The sequence below is a fragment of the Staurois parvus genome, unplaced genomic scaffold, assembly GCF_062004578.1.
Source record: "Staurois parvus isolate SC_StPar_1 unplaced genomic scaffold, SC_StPar_1.0 ptg000686l, whole genome shotgun sequence".
Lineage (NCBI taxonomy): Eukaryota > Metazoa > Chordata > Amphibia > Anura > Ranidae > Staurois > Staurois parvus.
In genome coordinates, this window is record NW_028318482.1 from 668,792 (window position 1) to 691,134 (window position 22,343).

Consider the following 22,343-nt stretch of genomic DNA (forward strand, 5'->3'; position numbering starts at 1 on the left):
TCAGTCCGCCCCTGCATGTATGTTTTATGTGTGTATGTGACATACAACATGGGGGCTGTTTTCTGTTACCCTGTTGTGAACCAGTATTACTAACAAATGATTTTGGATTCTGAAACTTTTTGTTTTGTGCTCTCAGTAGACTGAATACAGTATACACAGATTCTCAGTTCCTGATCCCCTTTCTAAGGGGTATCCCATTTTTTTGCAGAGCAGCTTTTCCAGAGCCACCATGCCCTGTTATAATCTGGTCCACTGAAGTTTCATACCCGGCGATCATATTTTTTATCTGACATGCTCCCTTTAAGACAGGCCATATTGCTTGGTAAATTCACAATTCTGCAAATGTAGATTACTATTGACTTTAAGGATTTCTAAGCATGCATAGAAAAAAATCCTTTACGGACTGCAAATGAGCAACAGGGCACAGATCAAAGTATTTCTGTAGAGGAGCTTATTTTCTTCAATTATATGGAATGGATATATATAAGAGGATTTAAAACTTAAGAGGATTCATGCTTTGCTCTGCTGTTCACCACTACTACATATCCACTGCAGTCATTGTCTTCTGCAAAAATCTTTTTGTTTTCATTCATTTAGATCTTGTAAAAAATGAGCAGTTATGTTTGACACTTCCATAATATACAAAGGCCGATATTCATGTGTGAGCTGACTCTGGTCTGTGCCCAAGGACGCTGCAACGTCAAGGCTGTAATAAAAAGACATCACCCTTCCTTTGTCCTTGTTTATCCCTTAATATTTTATTAGGGAAAAGTGAATACCTTTATAGTCTTGTACCATCCTCCCTTCTGCCTCAGTCACACCAATGTAATAGTCACATAAAGCATTGACTTGACTCTGAGCTCTAACTCTGTGCAACATTGATTATTGATCCATGTGCTCACCAGGTAGCCACTATCAATACATTACTGCGCAACAGACCATTCATTTGAGTGTTTTATTAACTCTATAACAGCCCAAGAAACTGTTTTCATTGAACTTTAGGCATGGAAATGTTTTACATAGTTACATTGGTTCAGCTAGGACCAATGTAAGTATGTATGTGTCATATCTTGGGGATCCCTCTAGGACAGGAGTAGGCACACCGTGCCCTTGTGTTAAACATCAGATTGACTTTGTGTAGAGCAGGGGTGTCAAACTGGTGGCCCTCCAGCTGTTTCCAAACTACAAGTCCCATGAGGCATTGCAAGATTGACAATTACAGGCATTATTATTATTATTATTATACAGGATTTATATAGCGCCAACAGTTTGCTCAGCGTTTTACAATATAACGGGAGACAATACAGCAACAATATAGTTCAATACAAGAGGGAAAGGAGGGCCCTGCTCCTTGGAGCTTACAATCTAGGACAAGCATGATTCCCAAAGGCAAAGGCATGATGGGACTTGTAGTTTTGCAACAGCTGGAGGACCGCCAGTTTGACACCCCTGGTGTAGAGGGTCAGCAATGTTACCCAAGCTGTTTTAGAGCTATCAGCTAACTAATAAACTCCATCCCACTTGAAAGTTTGCCCCATCCCTCTACACTTCAAGGTAATCTCCAAATACCATGACCATATTTTTTAATCATGACACTCTTCATTACATGTTTTTCTGATTGTAACTGGACTCATCCACTCGTGCCTTCTGTTACTGGTTATGACAATTTTTATCTAAGTATCCTGAATGATGAGGTATTTTCTTGTATTGCCGCTCAGTGTACAACTTATACTGAGGTTCTGTTCTGCCTCTTTATGCATGTTATTTGTACAAATAAAGGAATAAAAAAAAAAAAAGAACAGGAGTAGGCACCCTTTAGAGGTTGAGATCTACCTGATCCACGTAAAAGAGATCAAAGAGCACCGGGGTTTGGTGTCATTATTTTTTAAAATAAATTAACTTGCAAGTCCTAACTAAATAGTAAGGAAAACATAGAAGAATATAATAAAATAAATGTCACTTATAAACGTATCTACCTTAAAAGTGGACAGCGTCAGTAGGGCAGAAGATAGTGTCAGCAGAGCAGTGAGCAATGTCAGTAGGGCAGAGGTTGGTGTCAGCAGGGCCAAAGATAGCCAGTAGGGAAGCAGAGAATGCCAGAAGAGCAGTGGGTGTGTCAGTAGGGCAGTGGTTGGTTTCAGTAGGGCAGTTGACAATGTCAGTAGGTCAGTGGACAGTGCCATTACAGCAGTGGATGGTGTCAGTAGAGCAGTGGACGTGTCAGTAGAGCAGAGGATGGTGTCAGAAAGGCAGAGGTTGGTGTCAGTAGGACAGTAGATGTGTCAGTCAGTAGAGCATTGGACATGTCAGTAGGGCAGATGTTGGTCTCAGTAGGACAGTGGATGGTGTCAGTCAGTAGAGCAGTGGATGGTGCCAGTCAGTAGAGCAGTGGACAGTGTCAGTAGGACAGTGGACTTTGTTAGTAGGGCAAAGGACAGTGTCAGTAGAGCAGTGAATGGTATCAGTAGTTTTGTTTTTCTAATTTTATTATTTTTTACAATATAATTTGTTATCATTTTTTTACAATTCTTGTAGGGACCCATTGGGGGCTTCAGTGAAATAAAAATGGACTAAACAGGACAAAGATTCCCCAGTCTTTTTCTTTGCAGCCACAGTTGCACTGGACAGTGAATGCATGCAAAGTGCTCTGTACGGGGCGGCTTCCTGTTCATTCAAAAACTGAAGCATAGTAAACACTGTTTACTATGCTTCAGTTTTTAATGCACAGAGTGTGCGATCTGTACTGATCACTCACTGTGTTCAATCATAGAAGGAAGGAGCTGGTAAATCACATATTTACCGGCCTCTTCTCCACTCTCCATCCTGAAACGATCCCCACAGCAGCCAGTGGGAGAGGAAGGAAGCTGGCAGTGCTGCAGGGGGTGGGGACCAGGGGAGCCTGAGCAGCAGAAAGAAGAGGAACAGGGACAGAAGGGGTAGTAGGGGTGACATTTACTGATACCAATACTCTATCATTTTCTCCTGTAGCCGATCAGTGTTGGCAGGATGGAGAGTAGGAGATGGCAACTTTTAGCTGCTGCACAAGGAAAATACAGGGATCAGTTTCAGTAAATGCCAGCCCCTCCTGTCCAGGTTCCGGAGATTGACAAGGAAGGAACGCAATCTACTTGTTACCTGTCAGTGATCGGTGGGTAGATTGCACTTGACGGGTTACTGTCTCCACCAAACACTACAGGGGTTATGATTCTTGCGACAGCAGTGAAGCCAAGCATTGCATCTGTACAATGTGTACACCCCATCCAGCTGCTTTTGCAGCTTAACTGGGCAAAAGATACTGAGGCCCAATCACAAATGTAAACTTAGCCTTTGCCATTAATTGAAAGTCAGCACACAAGTGTTAAAGGATACTATCTGATGTATTGAATAAGTGTGCAAGGTACATTCACAAAATCCAATAGAATTATAGTTAGATAGTGATGTTCATGGATCTGGAACTCTCTTCTGACTGGTCAGAACTTCAAAAACACTAGAGTTCAATGACCCAATTCAAAACCTTCAGTGCATTTTATTAATAAAATGATTTCAAATATTCACAAAAGTACTTGCAGGAAGAGCTCTGATGAAGAGGGCTTGGCCCTAGGAATGCATTAGCTATTTTACAATATTGAGACAGGTTGCAGAAAGGTCCCTATTGGTGATCATCTGTATTCTGGAGACCTGAGGAGATGCTCACCAGGATGGATGCTGCATTTTATATCTTTTTTCTTAAAGTACACATTTGAAGTAATTTATTTTAATGTTTATTGAAGATTTTGCACAAGGTTGGCGCACTCTTTTGTTTTATTGTTTAACCTGGTTTACTTAGCCTATTGCAGAAATAACAATCTGTGGAATTTATCACACTACCCAGACAATAAAGGCCTCAAAATTTTGTAATTTCTACTGAACCAACTACCAATTTTAGGTTTTCTGCTGCAATAATGATTCTAAATAAACTTTACATTAAAGTGAAATGTTGAAATTAATTGGCCATTCATTGAATGGCTGTAATGATTTTCATGCAGCGATAAAAACAAAGACGTACTTGGCACTCTTTCCTTCTCATGTATCTAATAACCTAGCCACCAGCTGTCTTCCTGTGTTTTGCTGAGTTGCACTTGGACTGAGGCTATGCTGGGAAAAGCAGTGTTACCAAAAATAAACAGTTTTCCCAAAAGGATAAAAAAAAAATCAATAATCATCATTCTACAGCAAAAAAAACAATGATGTTGAAAATTATTTCTACATGAGTTCCACAAGTGACCCCTGGGAGAGGGCATTTGATTGTTGTCATGTGTGACGTTGTTCTTCATCCACAGCATGTTCTAGCTGAGCAGGTTTTTATTGTTTCATTTCCTATTCAATGAACCATTTATTGTGACATTTACTATTTATTGAACCAAATCTGCACCATGTCCCCAAGCATGCAGACTTACCCCCTAGTGTCCTCCACCAGTGACCCCCCTCCCTTCCAAGGACCAAGAGTTGCCCATATAAAGAGTTGCTTTATTTTTTTTTATACACAAACTTAGGCAATTCAGACTATGTGAAGTGGGGGAAATACTCACTCCCACTTCCACAGCTTACCTCTTGGGTAGTAATGCCCTCCATTATACAGTAGGTACATTATTACACTCATAGGGAAGCTCAAGAGGTGTAAAGGCTTGGGTTCACGTTTCTATTTTATAGGAAAAATCAAGGTCTGCAAAAGACAATTAAGCTCCCCTTTCCATATTTTTGAAAGTTTTGATATTTGATCGTATTTTATTTTATTATATTTTTATTAATATAATATTTTTATTAACTTACATTATTTATCCTAACGCACTTTTTTCATGCATAGTTTAAATTGACAGAGTTATTAAAAAGATTTGCTTCAAATCCAGGTGACACTTGGTACCTATAAAGTTGCCCCTTTTCTTTTGGCCAGGAAGGACAAAGTAAAATGGTCACTTAACTCTCCCCCAAATAGTATATACTCACTTTTACTTAGCTCCTTTGCCACCCTGACCAGGAAAGTCCGTTGCGCCCCATATGACATTACTAAGCCATTCACAAGGAACATGGGGGGCTAAAAGCGACATGCCCCACCACACCCTCACATGTAATTACCAAATATAGCTGTCCCTTTATACACCTATAATTACAAACTGTACATAGAAACAACGTTTTTAAAATGTTAACATGTATTGATAACATCTCTAGCATAGTGGTTCTCAGCCTTAATGCGCAACTACCTCCAATAGGTCATGTTTTCAGGATTTTCTTCACTTTACAGAGGCGTTTCAATTAAAATGGTTCTAAAGGCTAGACATTTTTACCTTAATGCATTCCCTGCATTAAGATAAAAAAATGTCCAGTTTGTATTGCCCCCCTCACCTCCCTAAATATTTACCGGAGTCCTATTTTGATACAGTGGTGTGCCTGCCTGCAGGGCCGGGGATAAGGGGGTACCACCAGTCCTCCAGTATGGGGCCCAGGCCAGCAGGGGGGCCCAGGCAGCTGGGCGAATTGGATGTAGGCAGGGAGGGTGATCCGCATGGAGGGGGCAGCAGTTACTTCAACCGATCCCCTGTATACAGTAGCTCCCTGCAGCAGATGAAAGCTGGCTTTTTCTCCTCTCCCGCACGCTGGCTGTCAGCTGCTGCAGAGAGCCATACAGGGGATTGTTTCCAGTTGTTTGTTCCCCCTGCCATGCCCATCACCCTCCCTCTGCATCATGCATTTCTCCCTGCTGCCCAGGCCCCTTTGTGTGCCTCCACCCCCGCATGGCTGCCAACTTCCCTCCTCACATTTATCAGCCCCCTTTTTTTCTTGAATGAACACAATGAGTGGAAGGTACCAATCGCTCATTGTGTAATTCATAACTGAAGCATAGTAAACGTTGTTTTCTTTGGGGGCCCTCTCAGGTTGGCTGTATGGGGCCCCGTGGTTTCTAACAGCAGCCCTGCCTGTCTGTAGCAGCTTTTTCCTCTCTCTCCGCTCATAGAGGCAGCAGTGGGAGCAATTGGCCCCTGCTGCCATTAATCAAATTCCTGCTACTGACATCAGCAATGGGGCCCATTGACAGCAACAATGGGGCCCTATTTCTCCCACACAAAGAACAGGGCACTATTCCTCCCACTGACACCAATGATGAGGCACTCAAACTGACACCAATGATAGGGCACCATTCCTCCCACTGACACCAGCAATAGGGCATTGTTCCTCCCCCTAATACCAAAGATGCATTGTTTACTCCCACTGACACCAGGACAATGTCAACTCACAATGGCCACAGACCGGCCCCCCTAAAGTCTGAAGGACAGTAAACTGGCTCTTTGTTTAGAAAGTTTGGAGACCCCTGCAATAAATGATTAAAGCCCATGTCCAAGAAATTACAAAAATCCACCCTAGCAGTGCCCATCCCCTTGTACTGCAAGGCTTAAATGCTTGTTTAGCCTAAGTGTAATGAATTAAAGAGTAAGTACTTACCTCCTTCCAGTGCTGTGATTGGTCCCCCACAGTCTGCTCTGTAAACTGCGACCACCTCTGGTCATACTCCAGACTCCTCGTACAAGGTAATATCCCTGTATTGTACCTGACGACACCAAGGCTTCCCCACAGACTGGAGCTTTGAGCATAGGAAGAAGGAGCTGAAACTTACAGGGTGCAAGGTAAGTGATCTCTCCCGTAGACAGAATGAGCATTTAATATACAACCTAAGCCAAAATTAACCAGAAGAGTCCATTAAAAGACAAAATAACAAAACCAGCTTTTGCTGCAATACTCACCTTCAAACCAGAGAGAGTACATTTCACTGCAGTTACATGTTCTCAATCTGATGCCAGCATCATTGAACACACTTCCTCTGAGACCAGGTAATCCTGGACCAGCCTCCAGCCTGTGAATGGACAGTGAAAGGAGAAGTCATCATCTTTCTGTCACTCTGCTCTCTGCTCCTATCAGCATACTTTTAGTCAGCACATGCAAATGATGGCTCCTTATGCTGCTTCTTCACTCCAACCCCGCTGTACAGAAACTGCAACCAAGTCAATTTAGGTACTTACACTGCTCACATTTATAAAATACATGTAATGCTGTACTGAAGTGGAAGAAACTCACAACTATAACTATTCTTAAAAATGTTTCCTCCCCTTTTCCTGCCTAACCAGTAGAAAAAAAGATATGTGCACTAACCTATTGTCATCCTGCTCTGGTCTGGTCATGTGGTCCTGCAGATCTGTGTAAAGAGGTGCTTAACAATGACTGTGAATTCCACAGGATGTGATGTCAATCATAGGCTCCTGTTGCCCAGCCTTTCATGGCGCTCCCTCTTCTCCCCTGCAGCATCTGCTCACTGAAAGAGGAGAGCTGGAGCAGTTTGATCACGTGGCTGGACTGAAGCAGATTAAAAATAATTACACTTTTTTTTTACCTAGAATTCAGCTTTATCTCTTGCAGTGTGGTGGATGGTGGGGCACTGCAAGGGTGACTTTTTTCATTATCCTGAAGTTGGGCTTAAAAAGAGAAGTATGGCCAAAGCTTTTTTGGCCATGTTTCTCCTCTGGGTTGCAGAAGTGCACTTACTTTTGCTCTCCTGTGACCCAGAGTCAGCTATTGCCCACTATCAGCTGATGTGGCAGAGCCACTCCAGACTCTGGACCATACTGTTGGGAATTACCTGGCTGCCTTATTAACAGCCAGCTCAGCCTCTCAGCACTTGGCTGAGAGCTGAAGCCAACTGAGCCCACTCCCTCCCCAATGCAGTGCTCCAATGAGTGCTGAAGGGGCAGAGTGGAGAGGGCTGACTAACAATCACTGGACTCTGCTCCGAGCAGAGAACTGAGCGATCAGATGTCATGTGCTTGCTCAGCTCTTGAGCTTAGAGTTGGTGTGGGACAGCTGCAGGATCAGACTGACTTTTTAAAAAATGTTTATATACCCCAAATTTCTCCTTTTAAGCACTATTAAACCCAAAACCAAAAAATGTATATACGGTATAAATGTTAATTGCAGCTAATCAGTCATTAGGTGTGGTGGCAACATTAATTTTGTATTATAATCCCTCCACTCTGGATGCAGAAGCACAGGGGCATCTTTGGACAGCAGCATTGTTAATCGGGGGGAAGAGTGTTAGATGTACTACCAGATTTAGGTACACTAACGAATTGACATTGAATTTCAGCTAACACTTTATAAGCAGTTACCACAAACTGTTTTTTTCTTTTTTTTTTTTCAGAAAAAGGTTTTATATAAAAAAACAGACTTATTGGCCGGCTCACCAGGTGAAAATAAAGGAAAGACTAAAAAAGAAAAACTAATGCAGCCATCACATCTAATATGCTATATAATGTTTGCTTTTGGGCGTGAGGTGTTACTAAACCCACAACAGTAAAATCAGTCTGTATATGCAGTAAAGCATGCTTGTTATACTCACTGTGGAACCTAAGGGGTTAATCCTCTGTATTGTGCAAAAAGGCCATTTGATCCTTTCTTCTCTGTTTCTCCCCTTTTTCAAGCAACCATCTCTTATCTCCTGATAAGATAAACTGAACCGTAGGCATTTGCACATGCTCTGTTTGGTGTGTATAGACAGTTTTTTTTTTCTTGGGAGAATGCATGTGATCAGCACTGGTCAGACAGAGGTCAGGGGTTTTGCATCCTCCTAGAGCAGAAAGAAAACTCCTCCTACAAGCTTTAACCAATGATGTGCTGAAGTCACAAGACTGCTCTAACAGCTGATGAGAAAAGGCATTTAGCAGTTTATATTTACTAAAATAATTGTATTTCCATGTTCTGTGTACTGTGGGAGATCAGATATAGTGAATGCAGGGTCCTGGGTTTAGTAACACTTTAATACCACTTTAAATAAACTGCTGAACTTGATATTGATAGTTCTTTGTTTTCTCTATAATTGTTTCCCCAATTGTCCACTTTTTACAGTATATTCTTTTTGACAGTAATGTGATGTCGTAAGCTTTATGGGGCTTCTCCTTTTTTTCCCTTCTCTTCTTTCTCCTTTTTCTCTTACCCCATGTTCAATATTTCTTTATTAAAAATACTCCACTCAGGTTTCTAAATTGAGTATTATTGATCTTCCTCACTGATATGGAGTTTGATTGTTATAATCTCCTCTCTATACTTAAATAATATAATACTTTGAAAAAAAAATAAAGAATATAATAAAGAGAAGAAAAAAACAAAAAACTCAAACTTTTTTTTATTGGTTTTACTCTACAAGACAGAGCCTTTGGGCATTCCATGACTCAAAAGGAAACACAACATAAAAAAGAACAAACAATCCCAACCGTAGTCATATTATATTCTATATTTAATATATGTATTTATCTTGTTCCATTTACAATATATGTGTATTAAAAGAGACGTATTGGATTTTTTTTTAAATCATGCTTACCTAGGTGGATGCAGCATCTGTCTCCTGCTGGCTCTAAGGGTGAGAACTCAGCTATCACATGACTGCTGATCACTGAGTTCTCACACCCGCTCTGAGCAGAGAGCGGTGACTGTCAGTCACCACTCTCTGCTCTGCCCCCATGCTCACTGGAGTGCTTGGATGTGGAGAGGGAGGGAAAGGCTGGCTCAGGCTTTCAGCATATCGCTGAGAGGCTGAGTCAGTTAGTGGTATATCTAGGTTTTGTGCTGCCCTAGGCAACACAAAAAGTGCCCCCCCACTTTCTGGCTGAGAGAGCCTTCCCCTAACACCCACCAAAAACCACCCCCACCTCTCCCGGCAGCTGAGAGAGGCTTCCACTAACACCGCCCCTCATAAGACCACCACCACCCTCCCCGAAAAAGAGAAAGACACTCACCTTCACAGCTGCGGACATCCCCAGGAATGAGAGTTGGGCTCTGCATACACCGTCAGGCAGCACGCAGTCTCTCTCAGATCCCACCTTGTGTCCATGCCGTGCATGTCCCTTCTTCCGGGGGGGAAGCGCCACCCCTCCTGAAAAATGCCACCCTTGGCAAACACCTTGTTTGCCTTGCAGTAAATACACCACAGGGCTGATCCATTTTCTGCTCCAGACTCTGGGGTGGTTCCCAACTTTACAGTTGGGTCTTTCCCCAGCCTGGACCAGCTGAGTGACATCAGCCAACAGCGGGCTTCAACTTCAGCTTGCTGTCAGTTGAAAGCGGGTCCCAGGAGTGCAGAATGAACTGCACTCCTGTGATCCACAGAAGAAGTACAGCCAAAAGAGCTTTGGCTGTACTTCTCCTTTACGTTTGCCTGTAACCCTGAAACCTCAACTGTACCATATATAAACTATAAAAAAGTGATTATTTAAGGAGCCAACATATATAGTTGTTCTTTTTAAATAGTGTAAAGCTGCCCCTAATTTACTGAAATATCACTGTAATATCAATTTATGTTAGAGTATGTAGGCATTATAAACAACTTCCTGAAGACACCGCTGGGCAAAACATACGTCAAAGAAGCGTCATTATGTCACGTGCAGGTCCAGGAATGTCCAAACAGAGTGAGAACGAGGCTTGGATCACATGGTGGCCATTTTAGATCTATACAGGCTGAAAACACTGGTGCCGGTTCATAGGCACCTTACCATGTGAGTGCATAAATGTATGTTTTAAAATTCATTACTCAACATTACAATACTGCACTTAGAAGGTACTTTTCACTTGGATTGTCCGGCACTATTCCCATGGGAAAACTATCCTATTAAGGATTATATATATTGGAGGCAAACAGAGAGTCCATAATCATTTATATTGGCCACTAGCAGACATTGCTGAAGGGGAGATACCATGGTGAGAGGATGGTCTCCTATATGACCAAAAGCGCACCCGACCACTTTAATTGGGGTCAAAAGATCTGGTGAGTGAGCAATCTGTATTCATTACTCCTGTTGGCACGTGATGAAGATTTCTGTCACAATCTTTTTCCTTGTCCAGTCTGGGTCACAGGCAAAAGAAGCTGCAAGGACTGTCACTTTAATTTATTTCATGGACTTCTGTTTATATGTATTTTGACATAATTGTCCTGACATTTGTATGAAAACATCATTTTTGCATATATACCATATACAAACTGCTGAAAGTGATTTAAAAAACTGGGGTTTATTATCACTTTAATTTGCAACTAAGCAATACCACTGGATAACATATAGTCTAAAAAGTAACAATTGCATGCTGCAATTCTTTAATCTGTATAACTTTGTAACACAACTGTCACTCATTACTGTGTACCAGTTCTTTTTAACCCCTTGCCTGCCGCCCTATAAATACTGCTACAGGGCAGCAGGGCTGCGCAAAATCAAGAATATATACGTGATTCTGCATTTCCAGGTAGGGGGCGTGTGCGAGCCGTGAGCACGTCCTACCTGCACTGCCATTGGCGGCCTCAGCTTACGATCATCGGGTCCCGGATGGTGATTCCCGTCAGCACCCGGCGATCACCGAGTATCACTGACAGGGGAGAGACCTGTATGTAAACAATACAGATCTCTCCTGTCAGCTCCTGCACATAGCAGAGCAATACAAAACAATGTGCTTACACAGTAAAGCACAGCAGTTAACCCTTTGATCGCCCCAGATGTTAAACCCCTTCCTGCCCAGTGCCATTAGTACAGTGTCAGTGCTTTTTATTAGCACTGATCACTGTATTAGTGTCACTGGGGATGTCAGTGACACCAAGTCAGTTCCCCCCAGTGTCAGAATGTCTGCCACAGCCCCAATATAGGTTTCTGATTGTCACCATTACTAGTATAAAAAAAATCCAGTATGTATACTGCCATTTGTAGAAGCTATAACTTTCACGTAAACCAATGAATTTACACATATTGGGCTTTTTTATTTCCAGCAAAGACATGTAGCAGAATACATTTTGGCCTAAATTTATAATGAAATTAGATTTTTACTGGACATGTTTAATATCAAAAAAGTAAAAAATAATATTTTTTCTCAAAATTGTTGTTTTTTTTCTGTTTATAGCACAAACAAAATTAAAAACTGCAGAGGTGATCAAATGCCACCAAAAGAAAGTTCCATTTGTGGGAAAAAAATGACAAATTTAATTTGGGTGCGGCATTGCATGACCGCGCAATTGTCAGTTAAAGTAACACAGCGTCGTATCTCGCAAAGCATGGCCTGGTCAGGAAGGGGGGGGGGGTAAATCCTCTGTAGGGCAAGTGGTTAAAACATAACAAACTCCACGCCAAATACAAGGAATACAATGACATCCCTGGCTGCCATTTCTGTTGAATGTGATTTCCAGTTTTAATAACATCACTTTTCCCCAGAGTCACCTGCACATGGAATGATCCTCTCCCTGCCATGATGTACACACAGCATCGATCCCCTTTGTTCTGGATTACACGAGTTAATTAGCAGTAAATGGCTGGTAATATGTGCTCTAAGCAGAGCCCATTGTCCTGACAGTTTCACAGCCTGTCAATACCACGTGACCCGGGAGTGATCTTGAAGGGAGCAGGGAGGTAACAAATGGGTTAAGTCCCTCTGTATTTCTATTGGCTGCCGAAGGTGGGCTGCACAGAATACGCTGCATGCAACCAGCATCAAGGGGGAGACGCAGACCTAATTCAAGTTAATATGTCCAAAACGTGGCTGATCCGGGTCGTGAAGGCTGACACCTTGGAGCTCCGTGCTGTGCCTGGCACCAGGGGCTATGCATGGGTACCCTGCACCTACCTCATAGATAATGGCTGCTGGACATACAAAGGGGCATCCCAGCTTGTGAGAGATGGAGAGACTGCTGCAGCTACTTAGCAAGCCCAGCATGCTTCTACTCACATCTATGAAGATCGACCTTCATCTGAATACAGCCATCTCCTTGCAGGGTCTACCCTTGAAGATCTGAAGATCTATGCCTTGCATTGTCACCTCTGTCACCTACAATGATCATCTTGTATTTTAGGACCTTTCAGCCTTTGCTGCTTCTTTGCCTCTTGGAATGGAGCTCCTTGACTGTTGAAGAGGTAAGGCTCCCTGGTGGTCCTCATGGAAGGCTAACTTCTTCTGGGTTGGAGCCTTCAGGATCTGCTCTCCTCCAGCGATTCAGGAGAGGAACTACCTCGGTTAATATAACCAGGCAAGTAAGCCACCCTAGTTTATTGCCCAATGAGTCTGTGTGTCCATATAAAGTGTTCAGCGAGGGTCGAGCTGCCTACAAAGGCTTGTGCTTCAGGACCATGGCTAGAGACTTCCTCTGTGACCAAAGAAGCTGCCATTTGTTCAGTTCTGGGAGGTCTTTGTTGGCCAACGTGCTGAGGAACAGCAGTGTCCTTTTACAATGGCAGCCACCAGCTGTCTATAGATCTGACCTGAAAGGTTTTTTCATTAACTGCTCATGGAATGGCACTTATACTCGTTTCCAGTGTGACAGTGTCCAGCTTGGCATCAACTGCAGGGACTACCTCCTTACCAATGTCCATGATAATGTCAAGTACAGGATCTGCCTGCAGACTCTCTACACTAACAGGACGTCTATGGAGGAGTGTGTGGACTTTGTGGTGGAGCCACTGGGGATGCAGGATATTGTCATTGCTATGACAGCAGTTGGGGGTTCCATATGTGTGATGCTGGTCATCATTTGCCTCCTAGTGGCCTACATTACCGAGAATCTTATGCACCCCACCTTTATGCATCCTTCTGCTAAAAGAGGGCCATGACTCACCAGACCATTTAATCTTGGCTGTGTAATATTTGATAGGTTAGTCATATGTTTTTTTCTTTAACTAAGCTGGTTTTAGGGTGGCTATACACACAGCTAACTTTTTACCAAGAAATCTACCCATGTTTGGGTGATTTCTTACCACAAAAAAACCCAACCACCTTCTTCCCAGATGTGCAGTGTATGCAGGGATTGTTCTTTGTTTATAAGGAATGCCCATAGGAAATGACCTTGTCAAGCAAAGGCTTTCAGATGTGTTGGATGTTCTGCATGCATGAATTTTTCCGATGCTTACTACTCTTCTTAACCTTTCCAACATTGTGGAACCCTTGAAATAACTTTCCAGTCTCAGGGAACCCCTAATACTAATTATATCTATAGCTCACAGTACATTATAGTGTGATGGTCAGCTAGAAAAATGCTCATCACATTTGTGGTCATTAGGAAGAATGCCCTCTTAAAAATAGCTAAAAAGGATCATTGTTGTCAGTGCTTATGATATAAGTTGCTCAAAGAACCCCTAGCAACCTCTAGAGCAGCCTTTCTCAACCTTTTCAACATGGAGGAACCCTTGAAATAACTTTCTGGTCTCAGGGATTCCCTGCTAAAAAATACTATATCTACAACTCATGATACATTAGTGTGATGATCAGTGGGAAGAATGCTCCTTACACTGGTGATCACTGGGAAGAATTACACTCTTCCAGATAGCTAAAAAGATCAATGGTGTCAGTGGGAACTTATCTGAGAGGCAGAAATTGCTCATTGCTCCAGGAACCTCTAGCAACCTCCACAGGAACCCTTAGGTTCCATGGAACCCTAGTCGAGAAACCCTGCTTTAGAGGAAGCCTGCATGAGAAAGGCTGGGTTACAAGAAGTAGCTCTTGCTATGCTTGAAACACTAACAACTAACCTGTCAGCTGGTAGTGGAAATAAAAGGTGTGTTTGCCTGACCTGGCTATCAACAGCAATGGTCTGGTCATTGAGAGATCTGCCAGTTGTGGAAGCACTTGCTGCATGCCTGTGATTTTTAAACCTAACTTGTGGGCATTGTATCCTGGCATACATGTAGTTAAATATTTCCTTTTTCCGTGATGAAAAAAGAATTATCCTTCAATAGTTAAAACATTTCCAGTCATGTTGGAAAATCCATGGATACAATAACAATACTCATGCGAGTTTGCTGTTGCATACATCATAACCCTTTTACCATTAGTGATAGCAGTTGCATGAATTGCAGCAATTGCACTGTCTATGGCTGTCTGTTGTAATGGAAACAGATAAGGGGATTAGCTCACTGTGAAATTTTGTGTTTTTGCCAAACAATACCCCTTTTGACATAAAAGAGAACTGTATGGCCTGTGATCCTGTGATTGCCATTAGAAAGCCAAGATTTCCAGCATGTACTTCTTGCCTTTAGTTCAACTGGGTGTGCTGAGACTAGTTCCTCCCAGCAGATAAAATGCCATGGGCTTATGACGTTGCACATTGCAAAGAGTAGTGATGATGTGAATTGTGCAGTATGTTATAGAAGCCAATCAGAATTCACCTTTCACTGGCCAGCCTTGTTAACATTAAGCTGACTGGTTGAAAGGGGTTAGTGCACTTAGCTTATCATCATTGTACTTTCTATTACCTTAAAACAGAATTCTTCTTGACCATCTTTGTTTAAAATTTTATTTTGTGGAAATCCACATTAAAGTGTTTCATCAATCTGATCTTCATTGGTGTCTATACACAGTACAACCAAGTTTGTTTCTTCATTTGTGTTTCCTCTTTTTGTATATTACCAATATATTTCACAGAGCTTTAAAGAGAATACAGAGCCATTTACAGCAATCATTGCTCAAAATCGAAATTCCCCATAACATCCATAGAGTTAAATAGTATTTTTTGGAGGAAAAGGGTCCCACAGGGAGAACATACAAACTCCCAAGAGTGTCTCAGGTATGATTCAAACCAAGGACCCAACATTGCAAGGTAAGTGGGCTACCCATATATGCAGCATGCCCACTGCACATAAACTAGCTAAAGGCTGGTCTTTAAATATTTCCCCATAAGCAGAACGAGCGGTACAAATACATCTATGAGCAGTACAAATACATGTTTGGATAATTCAGTAATGAAGAAATGGACCAAAGAAATGTGGAGGTGAGGCATTCAAACCTCTTGGCATAGAAATGCATAGTATTTTATTTTTACATTTGAACTCCAGGCAGATATTAAAGTCATATTCACAAATTATTTCAGCCTTGTATTAATTAATACAGCATTTTTTAATGCAGTGCAAGTATATGAATTTGAGTTTGTATCAACTTCCAGCAATGCCTCTACAGCAGAGCTCAGACTAATAGAGGAAGAAGCAGCACAAGGGGCCAATCAGTTGCGTTGCAGTGCTCATAGTCTAATAAGGAATGTTAAGCTGATAAGAGGGCAGAGTGACACAGAGATGCACTCATCAGTCTTCTGCTTTTTCATTCAGTGTCCCATCATCAGCCAGAGAGGGACAAAACCTATAAGTGTTACTGAATTGCTGCAGAATAAAATTAGGTCTCCTGCCCAGCCAGACAGGGTTGTAGGGCTGATTAAATATCAGAAATGGATGGACAGAGACTTCATCTATTGGCAATTAAAACAGTGCATTTATTTGTATTCCTGGGGATCATCCTTAAACATGAATGCTGTGGTGCCCGCACCTTTACTTCACTACTTACAGAGTCATTAATGAGGAACAAGTAAACAGGCCAAGACTCCTCAACTGAAACAAGTATGTAGCCAGTGAAATCAGCATTCCTGACCTGCATATTTGTCCCTCGTCAGTACTCACTAAGTACTGAGCATTGATGACAAGCAGCAAGCTTTTTACCTTCAAAAAGAAGATGTGGGACCTCCCATATTTCTATACTGATGGTTCCTCTTTAAAAACCATCTATAGTCTGTCTAGCAGTAATTATTCCCATTCATCTGGAATTGTTCTGTAATGTTAAAGACATTTAATCCAAGCCACGTCTTCAATGAGTGTCAGAAAAAGAAGTGCCTTGAAGAAGCTACAAAAGGCCTTCAACATTACTGATCAAGCCCAGCTGAATTTGACCAACTGCTACTAGATAAACAATGATCTTGATAAAGCCTTCATAGACAACCAACCATAGTCTATGTGTTACTTTCCCTGTAGGGTTGAGCAGAGTGGCTCAAGTTTTTTTTTTTTTTAATATAGTGCCCCCCCCCATTGTGAATGTAATTTTTTCCTGGTACGCTGACTGTAGGGTTGCTTTTGACCTGGGACCTAAAATGAGTGTTGACCATTTAATGCAACAGCATGAACATCATAACTGATGTTCTAAGGAAAGCAAAATGTATTCCTTGTTAGGGTCCAATTAGGGGCGGACTGACAACTCCTGGGGCCCCTGTGTCCTTGCCAAAACTCAAAAAAAGCCTATGAAAAAGGTACCAGGGGCATCTCATGTGCCCCCTACTGACCCCGGGCCCTTGGGCAGTGCCAGAGTTTCCAAATGGTCAGTCCGCCCCTGGGTCCAAATCATTAAGGCTAAATTCCACTCAAATAGTTGTATACACAGTTGAAATACTTACATGTGATTGGCTGATTCAGGCCAGGCCATGGACCTCCCCGCAGGTGACACAGCAGTTAAGTAAGTGCTAGTTGCACTAGCATAAGGCCTATGAAAATTAGGCCATTTCAGAAGGCCTTTGACGGGCAGTGAAGAGGCATTGTGTCACCTCCTAACCACCTGTTTTAACCCCTAAAAGCCTGCACCACTGTGCCAAAATCACATGCATTGCACACAGTTGCGTCACAGCCCCATTCACTTGAAGGGATCACGTTTGTTAGGTGGTACTGCATGCCAAAAATGCTAGGGGGGGTTATTCTTGCTGTGGCCATTAAGCAAAGCTGCCTTTGCAGCTTAATGGGGAGTACCTGGGGGCTAGTAAAAACACGCGCTTGAGCTGTGTTTTTTTTTACCACCCCCAAATGCAAGTGTAAACAAGCCATAATACAGTCTTGTCCAGAACACACCCCACTTGTGAGTAGGCAATGATGGAGCAGAACACTATTCACATCATCCCTATGCCATTCTGTAGGCAAGTGCACATACAGTGAGGAACAGAAGTATTTGAACACCCTGCGATATTGCAAGTTTTCCCACTTAGAAATAATGGAGAGGTCTGAAATTCACATTGTAGGTGCATTCCCACTCTGAGAGACAGAATGTAAAAAAAAAAATTCAGAAAATCACATTGTATGATTTTTAAAGAATTTACTTGTCCTGTACTGCTGAACATAAGTATTTGAACACCTGAGAAAATCAGTGTTAATATTTGGTACAGAAGCCTTTGTTTGCAATTACAGAGGTCAAACGTTTCCTGTAGTTCTTGACCAGGTTTGCACACACTGCAACAGGGATTTTGGCCCACTCCTCCACACAGATCTCCTCTAGATCTGTCAGGTTTTGGGGCTGTCGCTGAGCAACACGGAGTTTCAGCTCCCTCCAAAGATGTTCTATTAGATTTAGGTCTGGAGACTGCCTAGGCCACTCCAGAACCTTGATATGCTTCTTATGGAGCTACTCCTTGATTATCCTGGCTGTGTGCTTCGGGTCGTTGTCATGTTGGAAGACCCAGCCACGACCCATCTTCAATGCTCTGACTGAGGGAAGGAGGTTGTTGCTCAAAATCTCACAATAAATGGCCCCATTCATCCTCTCCTTAATACAGTGCAGTCATCCTGTTGCCTTTGCAGAAAAGCACCCCCAAAGCATGATGTTACCACGCCCATGCTTCATAGTAGGGATGGTGTTCTTGGGATGAAAATCATCCTTTTTCCTCCAAACACGATGAGTGAAGTTTAGACCAAAAAGTTCTACTTTGGTCTCATCTGACCACATAACTTTCTCCCATGCCTCCTCTGGATCATCCAGATGGTCATTGGCAAACTTCAGACAGGCCTGGACATGTGATGACTTGAGCAGGGGAACCTTCCGTGCAATGCATGATTTGAAACCATGAAGGCGTAGTATTCTACCGACAGTGACCTTTGAAACTTTGGTCCCAGCTCTCTTCATGTCATTGACCAGCTCCTCCCTTGTAGTTCTGGGCTGATTCCTCACCTTTCTTATCATCACTGATACCCCACGAGGTGAGATCTTGCATGGAGCCCCAGTCCGAGGGAGACTGACAGTCGTCTTTAGCCTCTTCCATTTTCTAACAATTGCTCCAACAGTTGATCTATTTTCAAGCTGCTTGGCAATTGCCCCGTAGCCCTATCCAGCCTTGTGGAGGTCCACAATTTTGTCTCTGGTGTCTTTGGTCTTGCCCATGGTAGTAGTTGGCATCTGACTGACTGTGGGGTGGACAGGTGTCTTTAAAAAGCTCAGACAGGTGCTACTAAGATAGATTAATGAGTGGAGTAGAGGTGGACTTTTTAAAGGCACAGTAACAGGTCTTTGAGAGCCAGAATTCTTGCTGTTTCTTAGGTGTTCAAATACGTATGTTCAGCAGTGCAAGACAAATACATTCTTTAAAAATAATACAATGTGATTTCCTGAATTTTTTTTTAGATTCTGTCTCTCAGAGTGGGAATGCACCTACAATGTGAATTTCAGACCTCTTCATTATTTCTAAGTGGGAGAACTTGCAAAAATCGCAGGGTGTTCAAATACTTCTGTTCCTCACTGTATGGGCATGGAGTTTTGTTTTTGTTTATTTAAATGTTTATTAATTTTTCAGATTAACAAGTTATACAAACATGTCCCTTATAAAACATGAACACAGTATCAAAAACATTACTCTTCATCTTATCCCCCTCCCCCAAGCCCCCCCTCCTACCTATGCACCGCCCATCCCCCCCCTCCAACCCTTCCCCCCCTCCCCTCTGCACTTTCCTATTCCTTTCTGGAGATCTCAATCACAACAAAGGAAGAAGCCAATAGAAACATAATGTTCTATATTAGTCCCTCATAGACTCTAGATTTAACTTTGACTTTTTAAAATTCATCCCATTTGTTCCATCTTATATGGTGACTCTCCATCTTATCTTCATTCCTATGGTAAAGTTCCTCCAATCTACATATTTGAGCTACCCGATCCAAAGGGCATGGAGTTCTCACCTCTCTGCTCTCAGTATGAGTGCTGCTGTGCCGGGAATTATAGGAGGCTGATATCAAGACAGGCTTTTTTTAAACTTGCTACTTTTAAAAAATATGAATTTTAACTATTATTTTATGAAAACATAACTGGATTAAATGGTGATTATTTCTATCTGCCTAGAATTCTGCTATAGGTTCCAAACCACAGGTGAGACATTAAGATTTGATATCTGAGTGGTTGCTAAGGCACTGTATGTCCTGTGCTTCAGTTTTATTACATCAATCTTTTGTATCTCTAAATGAACAAAGGCAAATCACCAAATAGAGATCAGTCTGCATGACTTTTTAATATGTCTAAGTTTAGTTTAGGTATTGCCAAATTTTTCACTTTTAGGGTTCACACAGATGGGTATTATTAAGTACATATTTATGGAGCCTGTTAAAACCAAGAGCAAAGGTTTGTGGACATCTGACCATCAATATCTACTACATGGAAAAAATATGCGGACATCCTATAAAGGAAGGGTACTGTTTGCTACAGAATACAAATATATTTTAGGCAATTGTAGGCTTCTGACCTTGTGACAACGTTTGGGGAAGGCTATTTTCTGGTCCAGTATGACTCTGCCCCTGTGTACAAAGCCAAATGCAGATAAAAGTGGTTTGATGAGCATTTGGAACACCAGTTTTGAGTCAGCAACATCAGTTCCTGACGTCAGAAATGCTCTTATGGCTGAAAGGGCATACATCCACACAGAAAGACATAAAAATCTTGTAGAAAGCCTTCCCAGAAGAGTTAACGTGACACTGAACATTTTCCTCATTCTCCAAAAATAATCCATACACATCCACTACTTAATGGCTTGTAGTCAAATTTCATGAAATAATTTTTTACTGTGTTTTCTTGCCTTCTTGTAACATTGAACCTCTCCTTTTGCCTTTCATTTTCGTTGCAGTCATATGCACTTCTCTAAGCACACGACAAATCCCATAGTCCTTCCATCTCAAGAGCAAGCAAGAGAGGGTGGCTATGTTCCTACATACAGTTGCAAGAAAAAGTATGTGAACCCCTTGGGATTACGTGGAGTTTTGCATGAATTGGGCATAAAATGTGCTCTGAACGTCATCTAAGTTACAACAATAGAAGAACACAGTCTGCTGAACATAATACTACACAAACGTTAGATGTTGCCATGGTTTAATTGCACATAACATGTAAACATTCAAAGTGCAGGGAGGAAATAGTATGTGAACCTTTGGACTTAATAACTGGTTGACCCTCCTTTGGTAGCAATAACCTCAACCGAACGTTTCCTGTAGTTGCAGATCAGACCTGCACAACGATCGGGAGTAATTTTGGACCACTCCTCTTCACAAAACTGTTTCAGTGTAGCAATATTCTTGGGATGTCTGGTGTGAATCGCTCTCTTAAGGTCATGCCACAGCATTTCAATCAGGTTGAGGTCAGGACTCTGACTGGGCCACTCCAGAAGGCGTATTCTGTGCTGTTTCAGCCATTGTTTTGTTGAATTACTTGTATGCTCTGGGTCATTGTCCTGTTGCATCACCCATCCTCTGTGGAGCTTCAGTTGGAGGACAGATGGTCGTACGTTTTCCTGCAAAATGTCTTGATAAACTCTGGAATTCATTTTCCCAACAATGACAACAATCCGTCCAGGCCCTGAGGCAGCAAAGCAGCCCCAAACCATGATGTTCCATCCGCCATGTTTTACAGTGGGGATGAGGTTTTGATGTTGGTGTGCTGTGCCTTTTTTTCTCCACACATAGTGTTGTGTGTTCTTCCCAAACAACTCAATCTTGTTTTCATCTGTCCACAGTATATTTTGCCAGTAGTGCTGTGGAACATCCAGGTGCTCTTTTGCAAACTTCAAACGTGCTGCAATATTCTTTTTGTACAGCAATGGCTTCCTCCGTGGTGTCCTCCCATGTACTCCATTCTTGTTTCATGTTTTCCTTATTGTAGATGTGTCAACAAAAATGTCAGCATGTGCCAGAAATTTCTGTAGGTCTTTAAGCTGACACTCTGGGATTCTTCTTTACCTCATGCAGCATTCTGCGCTGTGCTCTTTCAGTCATTTTTACAGGACGACCACGCCTAGGGAGAGTAGCAACAGTGCTAAACTTTCTCCATTTGTAGACAGTCTGTCTTACCGCAGACACATGAACATCAAGGCTTTTGGAGATACTTTTGTAACCCTTTCCAGCTTCATGCAAGTCAACAATTCTTGATCATAGGTCTTCTGAGAGCTCTTTTCTGCGAGGCATGGTTCACATCAGACAGTGCTTCTTGAAACCAGTAAACCCAAAACAGGTGTGTTTTTTAAGGGCAGGACAGCTGTCAGCAACACATTCAATATCATCACACTGATTGGAGTCAAGGTTGGCTCACTCCTGGCTCCAATTAGCTCTGGAAGAAGTCATTAAGCTAGGGCCTCACATACTTTTTCCTCCCTGCACTGTGAATGTTTACATGTTATGTGCAAATAAACCATGGCGACAGCTAATGTTTGTGTAGTATTATGTTCAGCAGACTGTGTTCTTCTATTGTTGTGACTTAGATGATGTTC

General features: G+C 42.2%; 1 protein-coding gene across 1 annotated transcript; it reads left to right on the forward strand.

The window, feature by feature from the left end:
- The first annotated feature begins 12,495 nt into the window (after positions 1 to 12,495).
- On the forward strand, positions 12,496 to 15,369 carry FNDC10 (fibronectin type III domain containing 10). Its single transcript, XM_089652548.1, has one exon. It carries the CDS (start codon positions 12,876 to 12,878, stop codon positions 13,647 to 13,649), a length of 774 nt encoding a protein of 257 aa, XP_089508674.1. The 5' UTR covers positions 12,496 to 12,875; the 3' UTR covers positions 13,650 to 15,369.
- The last annotated feature ends 6,974 nt before the right edge of the window (positions 15,370 to 22,343 follow it).